Source organism: Ceratotherium simum, chromosome 12 (assembly GCF_057802395.1).
Source record: "Ceratotherium simum simum isolate JZ-2026a chromosome 12, ASM5780239v1, whole genome shotgun sequence".
NCBI lineage: Eukaryota > Metazoa > Chordata > Mammalia > Perissodactyla > Rhinocerotidae > Ceratotherium > Ceratotherium simum.
The window spans coordinates 60,195,163-60,211,410 of NC_141911.1; the positions used below are offsets into that span (position 1 = coordinate 60,195,163).

A 16,248-nucleotide genomic window follows, 5' to 3' on the forward strand; every position below is an offset into this window, starting at 1 on the left:
CTAATTTATTGGATGCTCCGTAAGTGGAGGGGATTGGTATGTTGGAATTGGAAAAGTGACTAGGTGGTGCTTGCACAATTATATTTTTTGGTTTATTTTTCACTTAGAATGAGTCACTTTGATGTTTTGTAACAATTTCCTTAGTCCACAAAAGCAAAATAAGCTAGCCCCATGATATTTATGGAAAACAAATATAAAGTTCTTCTAAAGAATTCCCGTACAACACACATATTTTAAAGTTCAACCACGTGGAACCATCTTAATTTTTCATGAAACATGCACTTTTGATGTTTGCTTTTTCATTTGAGACTTGCTATCTCCAAAACCGATTTTTGTTAGAGAAGTCAAAGTAAAAAGTAAAATTATGGCTCCAAAATGTTTAAACATTAATTAATTTAATTATTTAAACATTATTTAATTTGGATTCATTGAAAATAAGAGTTTGACTTTATTCCATCTAAAATTACATTTTCTATGTGCACACATCTTTTCATTTTTTCAGAGAATTATGAGAATTCTGTGAAATCTATGCAAGTTTTGAAGATATATGTATAAAATAAAAGTTAAAATTATTAAAATATTTTCTGATAATAAGCTATTTTTATTTTAATTAAAATCTCTTAAAACATATACATTATATATTAAACTCTCCTTGTTTAAAAATCTCTCAAAGCATAGGGCTCATTGGTTGTACACTTTTTTTTGATTGTAAAATATAAAATAAAATTTATATTAAATTTATATTGTTTATGTTAAAATATAAAATGTATCATTTTAGCCATTTTGTTGTACACTTTTTATTTTTTTATTTTATTTTATTTTTTTGGTGAGGAAGATTGGCCTTGAGCTAACAACTGTGCCAATCCTCCTCTATTTTGTATGTGGGATGCCACCACAGCATGGCTTGATGAGCGGTGAGCGGTGTGTAGGTCCGCGCCCAGGATCTGAACCTGCAAACCCTGGGCCACTGAAGTGGAGCATATGAACTTAACCACTATACCACCAGGCTGACCCCTATTGTACACTTTCTAATCTTCAAGGTTCATCAGGGTCATTATTACTAAGTCTTTGCATTGGATGTGTTTAGTAGCATGAAATAAAATGTGACCTCTGAGCCCTCTGACAGAGTGGTCAAGTGCATTTCTTAAATTAAATCCATGGTCTAATTTAAGAATATCAAGATACCTAATTTAAGAATATCAAAGTTTGCAAGATTTTTCTTTATTAATTTCATTGTATGTAAACATAGATCTTTAGAAAGGATTTGTGTCAAGATGTTGGATATTGAAGTGGTTACGTAGCAAGAGACGGAAATTAGTGGCTTTAGGATCCTTTTATCATGAAGATGCATGCTAGCCTGAATTCCCTCCACAAATTTTAAGATGCTGTTTTAATATTAGTGTGTAAATCTTTTGATGAGGGCTAGAGTTCTTCTGATGTCTTTAATTGAAATTATATTGCATAAAATAATGATAATGCCAATAAGTTATAATCCTAGTGGCATATATTAAACTTGAATCTGATTTTTTCCTATTGTTTTTAGCCATACTTGCCAGTGGATAGTTGTTGTCATAATGCATTTTCTTTGTCAAAGACTCAAGATTGCTTGTTTGGGGACCAGGCTAGACTCTGGTAAGGTGTTCCAGGTGGCATCCAGACGTCCCCTTTTGTTACCACACACTGCCTTTGGAAAGCCATCTCCAACTCTCTGGAGCTCTTTTCTGAATATTTCCATATTTCAAATACTTTTAATCCACTTCCATCTCAGGTGTGCCAACAGTGAGAATTGGAGAGAATTGGAGGCAATTATTTCAAGCTCAGTGAGCTAAAATGCTTCTAATTCAAAGATGAAGCGTTACAAAAACATGCGCTTGAATAATGTTAAATTGACATCAAGGAACTACATTCATCCAGTTTTTCCCTTTCCTGATGACCTTAGTTAAGTCCTTCTCCTGCCCACTCACACAGAGTGGGACTTGCTTAAACCTATCTCCTTGCTTTATTTTCTTCATATAATTTATCAGTATCTGAAATTATCTTGTGTCTTTTCTTTAACTTTTTCTTGTCTTTCTCATTACACTAGTAAAATTGAAGAGACAGTGATTTTTGTGAATCTATTCACAGCTGCATTCCCAAAGCCCAGGACAGTGACTAGAAGATGGTATGTGCTCAAAAAAAAGATCTATTTAATGAATGAACTCACTTCATGGAGCATCCACTTTGTAGCACGTTTTAAAGTCAAGTTAAAATCCGCCTTTTACAATTGTTATCATGTTTGTTTGTTCCTTGATGTGTTTGAAGAAAACACAAGTGGATTTTAAAGTTATTCAGTGTCAGAACATAATTTAAAGAAAGAAGCAGATGCAAAGAACTCATCTGTTTTCCTTAGTTCAGTGAAAAATATTTTGCTGCTGTGTATACACTTCAATATTATTTATGCTACTATGTTTATTAAATCTGACTATTGGTAGCTAAATCTCATGGTGCAGTATGTGATATTTGTCAATACCATATTTCCCTTCTGAATATTGAAGTTGATTACCTATATGTAGTTCTCAAGGGAGCGTTTAATATTATGTCAGTATTTGCGTTTTCTTGGGATCTGCTTTGAAACATAACACACATGCCTAACCTGCCTCCTACCTTTTCCTGGTGAGCTTTGATAACTAAAAGAATGCCTGAGTCTACCAGCCAGAAAGATCTGGTTAATGTTAACTGTTATTGCAAGAAGCAGAGTTTTTGTCAATAACTTCAGAAAGTCTAACCTAATTTACACAAAATACTAGCCATATTATAAATTTATGTGACGGTATGAGTTAAGGGTTAAAATTCTGATTCCACCATTTAATAGCTGTGTCATCTTGAGCAAATTACTCTTTTTTTCTGTGCCTTACTTTCCTCATTTGTAAACTAGGGATACGAATACCTAGATCAAATGTTGCTGCAAGAATTAAAATTGCTGATATACATTAAGCAATGTGAACAGTAGAACAGAGCCTAATAGTAGTAGGCTTTCTATGTTTCAGCTATTGTTATTATTATTTCCATTTAGATTCATTTGTAGCTCCATTTTTTTAGCTAATTTTCAAATTAGCTAATTTTTATGTTAGTCAGAATTTGAACGCTGTGACTAGCCTAAGCAAAATGAAGACAGTGTCTAAATCTACCAGCGAAATTAAAAAATAGTGGTTATTTTGATTTGCATCATATTATATATCAGAACTGATGCACTGGCAACATTCAAATAAGAAAGATCTGTATTCTTAGAGTTAACTCAAACTGAAGATTAGTTCCTGTTCATACCAGGATAATTTTATGTGTAGACAGAAATATTTCCTGGAAACATACTCATCACAGTAACTTGAAATAATGAAGGAAAGTATCATATGCATAATGAAAAAAAAACCTAAGTATAGCAGCTTGCTTAATATGCAAATTAGGCAAGTGACTTTAATAGTTATTAACATATTGACTTGTACAGGTAACCTTCAGCTTCAGATTGTGTGGGACAGCAGATGGCTTTGTCCCCAGAGGCTAAGGATTGCCCTAAATGGGCTCCAACCAAAAGGGTAGAGAGAATAGCAGATTAACATAGTCTAAGCTGATTTGCAAACCACACATTCTAGTTTTCAGATACATTCTGTTTATCAGAACCATTTACCCAGTGACATCCTTTAAAACTGGAGTTATACTCTGGGATGGTAGAATGAATGAGTGGAGTTGAACTTACTCAACTTTTCCAGCTATACCAGCTGAGTATCACTGCATCTCAGGGGTGGAGTGGGGCTGGGGGAGAAATACCGATCCTCTAGAAGCACCAGTTTCTATTCTGAGCAGTCTACACAGTCCTCGTGGGCAGCAGAGAGATAGCTATTAGTGATGATAATAATCACCGCCTGTTGTGAGTAGAGTGGTTGTATTAGTTTGCTAGGGCTGCCCTAACTAAGTACCACAAACTGAGTCACTTAAACAATAAAAAAATTGTTGTCTAACAGATTTGGAGGCCAGAAGTCCAAGATCAAGGTGTCAGCAGGGCCATGCTCCCTCTGAAGGTGCTAGAGAAGGGGCTGCTCCAGGCCTCTCTCCTGGCTTCTGGTATTTCTTTGCCTTGTGGCAGCGTATCTCCAGTCTTCACATGGCATTCTCCCTGTGTGTCTGTCTCCACATGGCCATCTTCTTATAAGGACACCTGTCATATTAGATTAGGGGCCCACACTATGCCAGTAACATTTTCAATGACCCTGTTTCCAAATAAGGTCACATTCTGAGGTACTATGGGTTAGGACTTCAGCATGTGAATGGGGGGGGGGGCACAATTCAATCCATAATAGGTGACCATATATTTTTATTGTCCTAACTGGGACACTTGTGTAAGTGAAAGGGAGTACTATTAATAATTATTCGAGGATAACTAGCATAAACTGAGACTGCCTTAGACAAACCAGAATATATAGTCACTGTACCTATGAGAATGGTGTAATTTATCCCAATTTTATATGTTCAGTGAGGCTGAGTAACTTCACCAGAATTACAAAGAGGATGAGCAGTATTGAAACCCAGGACAATCAGATTCAAAAGAGGAGAAAAAGTTGTGCTTTTAAAAGAAGTTAACTTTTTCATGTTTATAGAGGAAATTTCTGTATTATGACACCAGGTAAAACAGGGAATGAATTTGTTATGCACGCCTCTCTAAAATTTGTTAGTATTCTTTAACTATATCTCTTTCCCTGCTGAGTTAGTTTTACCTATTATGAAAGAAAATGGTAACCTGGTATCTTATATTAGGCTTACTTAACATAATTTACCTGCTGACTGCAAGTCTTTCATTTTTGTTTGCTGGCTATTCTCTAGGTATTTGGAGAGCAAGACCACACACACAGCTGTGTGATACAGAGAGAATAGCTGTGAATATTAAATTATCTTAGGCTTGCTAGAAAAATTCGGAAGTAACTGTTTGTAAGCGTAAACCACTTGACTGTTTTTATCATGCTTTATCCGTAACCTAGATTTGATTTGTTGATTGATTCAAATGTTCATAGATAAATAAGAAGGAAACATTTCAGCATTCTTCATTATCTATCAGTAAAGTAAAACAAACTTACTTTGAAAAATCTAAAAAACTATTTTGGTTTTCATACTTTATGAAGAAGAAAATAAAAAATTATATGGAATTCTGTGATGCAGGACTTAGGACCATCAGCAATAGCATTTTGCTGTTTTCTTCCGGTCCTTTCTGTGTGTGTGCGTGGTTAAAGGTTAAATGGTTATGAAATCAGTAAATGACAGTTCCTGCTGCTACTCCTTCTATCGCTGCTGAGTTGGTCAATACTACTGCTATTAATCTCATTTTCATTTTTGTCATCATCATCAAGGAGGAGAATTATAGAAATATTAGAGAAGTGAAATCATTGTGACTTAGAGACTGGATGTGGGGAGAAGTGAGTTAAAAGGGGATATCTTGGATGACTTGTAGGTTTCTTATTTGGTAACTGGATGAATGTGGCATAACGTCAGGACAGCAGGTACAGGACGTGCAGGATCAGAGGGTAAGGATCATGAATTCAGGATAGTGCCTGCTGAATTTGAGTTGTTTGTGACATATCCAAATGACAATACCTGGTGGACAAATGGATATGGGGCTCAACAGAGAGATCCAGAATTAAGATAAACACGTACTATCAATTTAGGATTAAAATAAGATTATCTTTTCATGGCCGTTCAAATAAATTGGACTCTGAGCTTTTATTCTTCTGTGAAAAGCCACACCTTCCTAGGGTCACAACTATAATCAGGTCAGGAATTCCAGGTCGACTTAGTGCAAAGGTTGATTTTGTCTCACAGAAGAAGTTGGTAAGTCTGGAAAGTTCATTAAATAGTCCTGTCCTGTTTGTGTGCCATTGTTATTTTTAGGGTTTTTTTTCCATTTTGGTGATTGTCATCATTCTACAGTGCCCAGTTCAAAGGGAGAGTCCTGGGTGCCCCTCCTCAAGGAGGAGAGGCTGGGAAAAGGCCACTGTGCTGGGGACTCTGCTACGGTTGCTTCCCCACTGTGTTACTGGTGAAAACACAAAGTTCATAGACCAGAGCAAGGCCCCCTGTGCCATGAGGGCCTCAAAACCCAGGAATGTAGCCATCCATTTCATGAAGCAGTGTCAGGGTCTGGGGAGAGGGCAGGGAACGCCATGAGGAAAAGTGACCGTTGGATTGAGCACCAAGGAGCTGGCTGTTGCCCTGAGAAGGGAGTTCACTGGACTAGTGTGAGTGGCACCTGACTCAACAGGAGTGAGAATCAAAGGGGACGTGAGAGGAGAGGACGAGCACACACTACTCATCAAAAGGCCCGTCTCTGAGGGGAAGGAAAGACGGAGAGAAGGTTTACATTTGCTGAAGGCAGATATTTTATTGAGTTGATCTTTGATTGCAGTCAGGGTCTAGCCTCCTGCCATGTAAGTACAGTGTTAAATGAAAGAATAAATGAATTAGTGGTTTTGAGTTACTGTCCATTCTATAATTAAACTTTGACCAGATGGCAGCTTCTCCAGGAGACTCCAGCTTCTCCTGGAGAGCAAATTTTGTCACATTTTTGTCATTTCACAGTAGAATTCTTCTTCTTCTTCTTCTTTTTTTTTTTTGTGAGGAAGATCAGCCCTGAGCTAACATCCGTGCTAATCCTCCTCTTTTTGCTGAGGAAGACCGGCTCCGAGCTAACATCTATTGCCAATCCTCCTCCTTTTATTCCCCCAAAGCCCCAGTAGATAGTTGTATGTCATGGTTGCACATCCTTCCAGTTGCTGTATGTGGGACGCGGCCTCAGCATGGCTGGAGAAGCCGTGCGTCGGTGCGCGCCCGGGATCCGAACCTGGGTCGCCAGTAGCGGAGCGCGCGCACTTAACCACTAAGCCACGGGGCCAGCCCCACAGTAGAATTCTTTTAAATGTGATGGATATATGTATGATTACTTGTTTTTAAAAAATGATTTGGCTGTTTTCTAAATAACCTCTAGATGAGAGGTACTTGTTATATCAGAAAAGTATGGATCAATTATTATTTAGTTTAACTACCAATGGTTCTGTTTAACATTCACCAATTTTATTAAATTCTTTTGAAACTCGTCACCCTGAGAGAGAATATGAAATCTTTTTTTAAAACAAAGAATCAATCAGCCAGTTAAATAAAGACCTCCGTAATACAGTGACAGAACACATTGATTAATATAAAATCCTATTAACAAATTCTTAAAATTAGGAGATGTAATTGGGACTCAAGAGTTAAAAGGAGTATGCAGGAAGCCTGCTGCTGGCCGATGTTGTTTGTGTCTGCGTGCTGGAAGTGCTCTGGGCTCAGTCCCTCTCCTCAGGAGGGCACGGCGGCAGTCCACTGCCCTCAGCTGCCCCTGGTGTGTCACCTGGCTATTCCTGGAACCTCTCCTTGGCGGTGCCCGGAGTGTACATGGTGACCAGATCTGAGTCTGGGGGGAGCGATGGCACAGTGCTTGCTTGCTGCTTTCCGTTTTGCTGACTTGGTGACTTTCTTTATTTGTAGGTGAGCGTCCCTATCAATGCCCTTACTGTGAAAAAGGATTCAGTAAAAATGATGGACTGAAGATGCACATTCGTACTCACACCAGGGTAAGATTATATTCTGTCTCATTAATATTGATTATAAAAACCATGCTTATTTTTTAAAAAAGATATTTGACTTGACATGAGAAAATAAAGGTGATGTTGGGGATATTTTTTTTTTTAACGATAAAACAATGAAAGAAAAAAACATCCAAACCCCAAAAGGATCCCCATTCTTTGAATTTTGAGTCAGTCTGTAAGTGTTATAAATGACAAACTACCAAGTAAATAGATTGTAACATTTTAATACTAAAAATAAGATGTTGTCTTGCAGAGTATTGTCCAGTAATGGGAACATTCTTGAATGGAGGCGAGTCTGTCAGCATGTGACTGTTAATTAATATATATGAGCAAGTATATTTGCAAGAAAGACATTGAAAATAGTGGAAATTATTAGGAGAGGTGGAAAACAAGGGAGGACAGCTCATTGCTTTACTGGGCATGCCTGGCGCTGGTTACATTCTTTTGCCGAGAGTGCCCTTTGTTCCTCTGCTGTCAACACCTCTCACTGGACTATTGTCATTCTGTTTTAAGTGACTTTTCCAGACTCAAGCATCTGCCAGAAAATGTGAGCAGCTCACACTCCATCCAGATACATTTCTAGTTTAGGGCACAATTAGACACTTTATATGAACTTTCCATTTGGAAATATCATGTTGTTTTAAATAGCTCTTCTTGATTTTGTTCTGTCTTTTCACTGCATTATCTTTTCAATTTGGCTGCTTAAAAGTGCTTATAGTCTGTATATAAAGGACATATTTTTTCAAATTTTAAGAGACGTGCCTAATCCCCTTAAGGACAATTCTGATTTAGGCCTCTCCCGGATTTCCTTTTTTACCTTAGCTATAAAATAAAAACTTTAGGAAAACACATAATGATAATATCCTTTCCAGCATAATAATATTCTGGCCTTCCACTTCAGTTCTGTAGGCCATGAAAGATACACTCTGAGGTCCTGTTAAGAAAATACTGTTATCTTTGTGGTGGAACAGGGAGGCAGCTTCTCTACTCATTAAAGCAAATTTATAGCAGGTTTCTCGTCTTGGTTTATAATATATTAATGTTATATGAATATTAGGAATTGGAGTATATATGTTGCTTAACTATGGGGACACGTTCTGAGAAGTGTGTTGTTAGGCTATTTCTTCACTGTGCAGACATCATAGAGTGTGCTTACATAAACCCAGATGGTATAGCCAACTACACACCTAGGCTATTTGCTACTAATCTTACCGGGCCACCATCGCATAAGTGGTCCATTGTTGACCGAAACATCGTTATGTGGCACATGACTGTATTTACTAGATATAAAATTACTTTATAAACAGTAAAGGATTAGACAAATATTATTGCTCATAATGACTTAAATATGCGTATTCAAAATATTTATTTCGCAGTGAGCATTATTAAGGAGGTGTAAGTTAGTTTTAGTGTAGTTAGAAGGTTATTTTATATGTATACAGTTGTCACAGAGGTGTCAATAATGTGTTTTAAAGATGCCAACATACAGGCAGAGGAACCATGGTTCTTCTCATTGAAACTAGTGATGTTAACCAAAATATGGGCATTCTGGGTGCATATTATATTGTTTCACATGATTACCGATGATAGTCATGATCCTACCACAGAGGAGACTGTTTCCATCACTGCAGGAAAAAATACCTTTTGGGTTTTCTCAAGAAAGGGTGATATTTCCAATTCAGCTAATTTGTTTTTTATTTTGTTTTAATATCAAATTTATTCATGAGACTAATACAAATAGTTAAAATAAGTACAAAGACCACTAATTACATGCCAGGTACTGTTCTAGGCCTTCACATTTATTAATTCATTTAAGAAGCCTCACACCAATTCATTAATGAATTTAACAATTCATTTAAGACTCTATGAGGTAGGTATTATTATGATCCCTTTTTAAAAAATAATAAACTGAGGTACAAGCAAGTGAGTAGCAGAGTTGAGACTGGAATCCAGGCAGAGACCTGGGCGTTGGCTGCAGAGACCACGCCCTCACCTACTACACACATTTGCCTTTTATTCAATTAAATATTTTCTCATCCCGCTGATTCTGATATACTTTCCTGTGTATTTTCAAACTAAACAAACTGCAGCAATGACGCCAAATTTAAAAGTCTCATGTTCTTGTGAATATTTGAGCCTTACTCAAGGATCTCCAAACTTGCACCAGGTGCAGGTGGTACCTTGTCAGCAGCCCTCAAGCAGTTGTAACTGCACAGAGAAGAAAACAAACCCCAGCCTTGGCTCAGGGAATGCCAGAGAGGGCTCGACTAGAAGCACCCAGGATTTAGACAGAATCCCACACGGTTCGTAGAGAGCACTAGCATAGGAACAGAGGAATAGATACAAGCCTTTTGGGTTTTGCCTCAAACTCTTCTTTAATTTTTCTTTTTCATGCAATATTTATATTTTATCACAGATGGCTTTAGTTGTGAAATCCTGTTTTCCAAGCATTAGATAAATAGAGATGTTCTTTGCATATTAGTGACAGTTTTCACAAGCTAATTATCAGCTAATGCAGTCAAGTTAATATCAAGAACCACAAGAGACTTTTTGAAAAAGGTTCTAGAGGAACAATCTCTGCAAGTTCCTATTTTCTCATTTGGGTTTTGTGTACGTTTGGTATTAATACATTTGGTATTATTTGGGGTTATAAATTTTAATTCAAAAAAGATACCCTTGGAGCCGGCCCGGTGGTGCAAGCGGTTAAGTGCTCACGCTCCACTGTGGCAACCTGGGGTTTGCCGGTTCTGATCGCGGGTGCACACCGACGCACCGCTTGGCAAGCCATGCTGTGGCGGCGTCCCATGTAAAGTGGAGGAAGATGGGCACGGATGTTAGCCCAGGGCCAGTCTTCCTCAGCAAAAAGAGGAGGATTGGCAGATGTTAGCTCTGGGCTGATCTCCTCACACACACGAAAAAAGATACCCTTTTTGGACCCCATATTTGGGGTATGGTATTTGGACCATAATACATTTCAGTTTCAATTTTGTATTTATGTTTGGTATTTAGATAGCTCTAATTCCGGACTTTTTAAATCTTATTTCAAAAGCAAATTTTAATTCCATTACAACAACAGTAACAAAAACGATATGATTTAGCAAGTTACATCTTTAAGAAGTTTTGGTGGGTCTACACTAAATGCCGTGCTATGCCTTCACCCCATGGTTTGCATTCTGCAGTTACTGCGTGGACGCCTCTGAGAAGGAACACAGAGTCCCTCTGGGTATTGTTTATAGGGCCCAGCAAGGGCCCCAAGTGTGAGAAATACTTTTGCTGAAATCCTAATTTTGCTAAAAGGCTAAACAGTCATTGGTCTTTCATGGAGAGGCAGGGATGGTAATTTCTTCATTTCCTCCAATACGTTTTCTTTCTATTTGGTTTTTAGCACATTGACTATGTTGTGCTAAATGTGCTTTTCTTTGTATTCATCCTGTTGTATCTGTGGTTTGTTAATATTAGTTAAATTTTGGAAAATGCTCAGCTATTTTTTTCCAACTATTTCTTTGGTCTCTTTCTTTTTCTCTTCTTCTCATGGAATGCCAGTTACATATGTTGGATGGTTTGATATCGTCCTGTAGCTCTTGATAGTTCTTGTTCATTTTTATTTTGTTTTGCTTGCTTTTGGTTTTTAATCATGGATTTTTTCTCTTTGAATCTTTGTGTTTCTAATTTCTATTGACAAATTTTCAATTTCACTGCTTCTTTTCTCTGTCGTGCCCGGTTGGCCTATTGAAGGAGTTCATCTTTGATACCATGTTTTTCAGTTCTAGTGTTTCCATTTGGCTTTTTTGAATAGTTTCCATCTCTCTGTTGAAACTGCCCATTTGTTCCTGCATGTTGTCCACCTTTTCACTGGATTCTTTGACATATTAATTATAGTTATTTTAAATTCTCTGATAGTTCCACCATCTGGACCATCTTTCGATCTCATTGTGTCATCTATTCTATCTCTTGATAATGGGCTGGGGAGGGTTTGCTTTTTGAGTGTCACACAAAATTTTGATTCAATGCCTTTTATTGTGTGTAAAAGAATAGTAGAGACTGAAATAGATACTATTTGTGCCTGGAAATTGGTACACCTCTTCTGCCAGGCCTTGAATGTAAGGGGTTGAACTAATCTAGTTAGTAGTTGAGCTAGAGTTGGGTTTTGTTGTTGCTATGGTTACCATAGGCTTTAAGCTCCTCCAGTGGTGGGCTGCTGTTTCCTTATTGTCAGTGGGAGGTCTGGAGGGCCAGGGGTTTTCCACAGTAATTCTGCTCTATCCGGTTTTAGCAGCCCTTCATGCCCTCACCACAGAAGAGGTTTCTCTCTCTCTCTGCCTTTGCCCCTCTATCTGTTGTAGTCATCCACTGCTTGTTACTCAGCACAAGACTTGAGTGGGACAGAGGGCTTTCTTGATTCTCCTGCTCTAGCGTTAGAATGAGTCAGGTTCTATGCACCTGAGCCTCCAGGATGGGGCTTTCTCAGCATTCCTACCCCTGCCCCAGTGGTGGGCAACTTTTGCCTCTGCCTCAGTTCAGGGTCTAGGGATGCAGTGTCCTAGCCACTAGCCACACATTTCAGTTAATTGGTTGTAATTAATTGAAATTATATAAAAATAAAATTGCACTTTTTCATTCACACTAGCCACTTTGCAAGTGCTTAATAGGATACGTGTCTTGTGTCTACCGTTTCAGACAGCACAGATATAGAACGTTTCCTTCATCACAGAAAGTTCAATTGTACGGCACAGGTCTAGAGGGCGGCTGAACTCGGCCTTGTATCCGTGGAGTGTTTGGGCATTAGTGAGTTTCCCGCTCCTCTTCGGGCAGCAGCAGACCTCTTCTGTGGATCTTTGTGGATCTTGGGTTTGAGCCCCTCTCCTGCATGTCAGTGCAGGGTGGGGGGTGTGGGCAAGGTTCTGTCCCTACCCAGAGGCAAAGGCCTTTGCCTGGGACCAGAGCGCCCGAGGGTTTCCTGCCTCACCCCCAGCAGCAGATGGCTTTCGCTTCCGGGCAGGAAGTAAGATCTGGGACATGGCAGGTGTCTTGCTCCTCACTCAGAGGCAGAAGGCATTTGTTTCCTGTGTCAGAAGGGTCTGTGGCCTCGGCAGTTTTGTGCTTATTCCCCGGTGGTGGCCAGTCACCACCTTGTACTCACGTGGGGACCAGAATGCAGATGGGTTCCTTCTGGTACTCCTGTTCCGTCTTCACACCCTGTCAGGCCCTGCACTCTGTGTCACTGAGGGAGCTCCCTCAGGTCTCCCAGCCTGCCCCTCATCTTTCTCATGAGCATCTGGTAGAGCCAGTGGAAAAGAAGTCGTGGATGGTGTGGACTTCCAGTATATTTGGGTCCCCATAATTCTAATCTCAGTTGTCCCTATAGCCCACAATGGACCTTTGAGAATTCTTGAAAGCTTTGTTTTCTTCCTACCCACTTTGGCGGCATCTGCCTCTTCCTCTGTTCTCTGACAAAGGTGAAATAGCTCTTGTGCTCCATCTTTGTGACATTCAGTTCACCTGCTTGTCTGGTGATCTTAGTTCATAAAATGTCTCATGACTTTAGGTTCAAAACAATGATGTAGATTATCCAGCTTTTTCTCGTTGCTAGGGTGGGGTGGTGTTCTTTGTGACTTTCCACATCCTAAGAGCAGTAAGTTATTCTTAGCTGTCTTGGTTTCTTAGAATAACTTCTGCTTAATGGCTGTAGATTAATTTTCTGTTTGGGAGTTGATAAAAACAGAAATTCTTATACTCCATGTCCAGTTAGCAGCTCTGTTCAGTCAGAGAAGCACCCCTGTTTACAGGCCCCATGTGGTCCAGGCCATTTTGTTAGGTTTCTACAAAGGGACTCTTTCCCAGGGTGTGGAGTTCCCAGGGTGTGGAGAGCTTAGTCTGCCTTGGGCAGGGTTTGGCAAGCTCCCCTCAGGGCGTTGTATTATGAGCCATATCTCATCTGTGTCTAGGTTCTCTCCTCATCTACCGTCTCTCCTTCCCACTTATGGGCTTTTTCCTTTGCTTGGGTGATGGAGGAAGCAGCTCTTTGGAGGGAACAGGGCCTTTTGGGGGACAATTTTCTTACTTTGGCTTCAAACCAAGACTTTTTAAAACAACCTTAAAAGGAAATAAGGATTTTCCTAGGGCTTTTAGGCTTGGAGATGCTCCTGGTGTACTGCCAGACCCTCCCCTCCTTATCTCTGTTGTCTTTTGTCTAAAAGCCTTCTTGTGTGTCCCTCACACAACTCTATCTGAGGGAGATAAATGTCAGTTGCTTAACCCTCTATGTGTGATGTCTCAAGTCCATTTTAGTACATTATGCTTAGGAACTATAGATCATCTGGAGATTACAGACCTTAGGTTTTTATTGTCTTAGACACATTGAGCCAAACACTCAACTCTCGGTGAGCTGGGGCACATGCTCATAAATATCCATTTTGTAAACATTAGGTTCAAAAGAAATTGTTGTTTGTGACCATTTACCACAGAAAGCTTCATGTCTTGTTTAATGACTTGATTTTCAACATGGAAAACACCTGGACCAATTAGAAAGTTATTTCAGAAACTCTGCCTTTTGAACACCACTTAAAAAATCAAATTAGCTTACACAAGTTTCAGAGTTTTAAGATCACAGCTGTCTCTCCAGCCTTGTTTGTAGGAATAGCCAGATTAGTTCTTACAGGCTTTAAAATGAGATTAATTGCCAATTGTTAAAAGTAACAGCAAGTCTTTTGTGTTGTTTTGTATTTTGTTGATTTTCTCTCATGAAACTTCCTGTCCCTGATCCTTAGGTAGTTCCAGTTTTTCATGGGTTTAACAAACATATACACTTTGCACTTTCTTCTGACACCAGGCAGTGGGACCCAGATCTCTAAGCCCAGACTGGAGTGGGAGGTCTCCGAATTCCTAGGCATCAGGCACTGCTGGATTTATCTGGAGGCTTTCAAGTGGTATACTGATGGAACGATTTGTAAACTATGCAAAAAAATCTGACCAGAGCAGCCAGCTGGTGAATCATGTGGGTGCAATGTAAGCATGATGTTGAAGGAAAAAGAAAAAAGCTAATTCATTATGGGTGAAGATGTTGGATGAGGAGGAGCGAGGAGCGGATGCTAAGAGAAGAGGCAAGAAGAATTTCCCCAGCTACAGGAGCATTGTATAGGGTTTCTGTAGCCTTGGTCAAGAATGGAAAGGGGTCTTTTAAGGGTGAGAATCAGCTTGGAATCCTCATGAACACATTATGCGGCATGCATTTAAACTTAGGAGACAGATGCAGATGTGAGTCTCTTCAATCAGGTAGGGAGTGGGTGAGTTGATTCCAAGAAATGCTAAAGAGAGAGGGTGGTATTTGAGTTAAGCTTTCAGGAATATGGAGGAGGGCATGGTAGGCATACACAACCATAGGGCAAAGTGGGAGAGGTACCTCCCGATCTACCTCCCGATCTAGTCAGGGGGGCCTGGTCCCTGTGACTGTCTAGGATGCATGCTGAAGTCTGACTGCAGTTGAGACAGGCTAGGACTGAGGAGTTGGTATGAATCCTGGAAGCACATTTTGTTTTGTGTGTTGTGTTTCATTTTGAGTAGGGGAGTGACATGATCAGCTCTCTTTTATGTTTTGTTTTGTTTTTTGTGAGGAAGATCAGCCCTGAGCTAACATCCATGCCAATCCTCCTCTTTTTGCTGAGGAAGACTGGCCCTGAGCTAACATCTATTGCCAATCCTCCTCCTTTTTTTCCCCTTTTTCTCCCTAAAGCCCCAGTAGATAGTCGTATGTCATAGTTGCACATCCTGCTAGTTGCTGTATGTGGGACGCTGCCTCAGCATGGCCGGACAAGCGGTGCGTCGGTGCACGTCCGGGATCCGAACCCTGGGCCGCCAGTAGCGGAGCGCGCGCACTTAACTGCTAAGCCACAGGGCCGGCCTCCAATCAGCTCTCTTTTAGAAAGGTTGCTCTGAAGTCATCCGCGAGGGTGAATTGAAGGAGGTAGGACTGAAGGCAGGGAGAACCAGTCAGGAGGCATGCTGGAGCCAGGTGAGCTAGACAGGGAGCCCACAGCAGTTGGTCATGGGATTTGCAAGTAGGGCCCAGATATGAGGGACATCTTTGAAATAGTACTGATGGGGTCTGGACATACATAGTGCATGTAGGTGAGGAAGAATGGGGAGGAGTCCCAGATGAACTTGGGATACCTAGAAGGGGCACTTTGGGTGATGGTGATGCTCCACTAGAGACAGGCAGAGTAGCTAGTAGATTTAGAGAGAGAGGGGTTGAGGGGGAGGAAGAAGGGGGTCTTGGATTCACAGTTGTATAGGTTACATGCTTGAGGAGCATGCTCAGCTATTTTTGTTTTTATATCTAGATAGGAGGATGATATTAAAAACAAATTTAATAACTGTTTTAAAAAGCTTATTAGGATTTTAGAGAAAACTTTGAAATTTGTTTTCATTTCTTATTTTTCTAAACTTCATCAGCTTTTTTTTTTTTTTTTTTTAAAGATTTTATTTATTTATTTTTCCCCAAAGCCCCAGTACATAGTTGTCTGTCATAGCTGCACATCCTTCTAGTTGCTGTATGTGGGACGCGGCCTCAGCATGGCTGGAGGAGTGGTGCCTCGGTGCGCACCCGGGA

General features: G+C 39.8%; 1 protein-coding gene across 1 annotated transcript in view; it reads left to right on the forward strand.

The window, feature by feature from the left end:
* Positions 1 to 16,248, forward strand: part of PRDM5 (PR/SET domain 5) — a 199,892-nt gene that overhangs the window by 138,271 nt on the left and 45,373 nt on the right. The window contains 1 exon segment of the mRNA XM_087437677.1: positions 7,543 to 7,628. Coding sequence (XP_087293803.1) covers positions 7,543 to 7,628 — 86 coding nt within the window.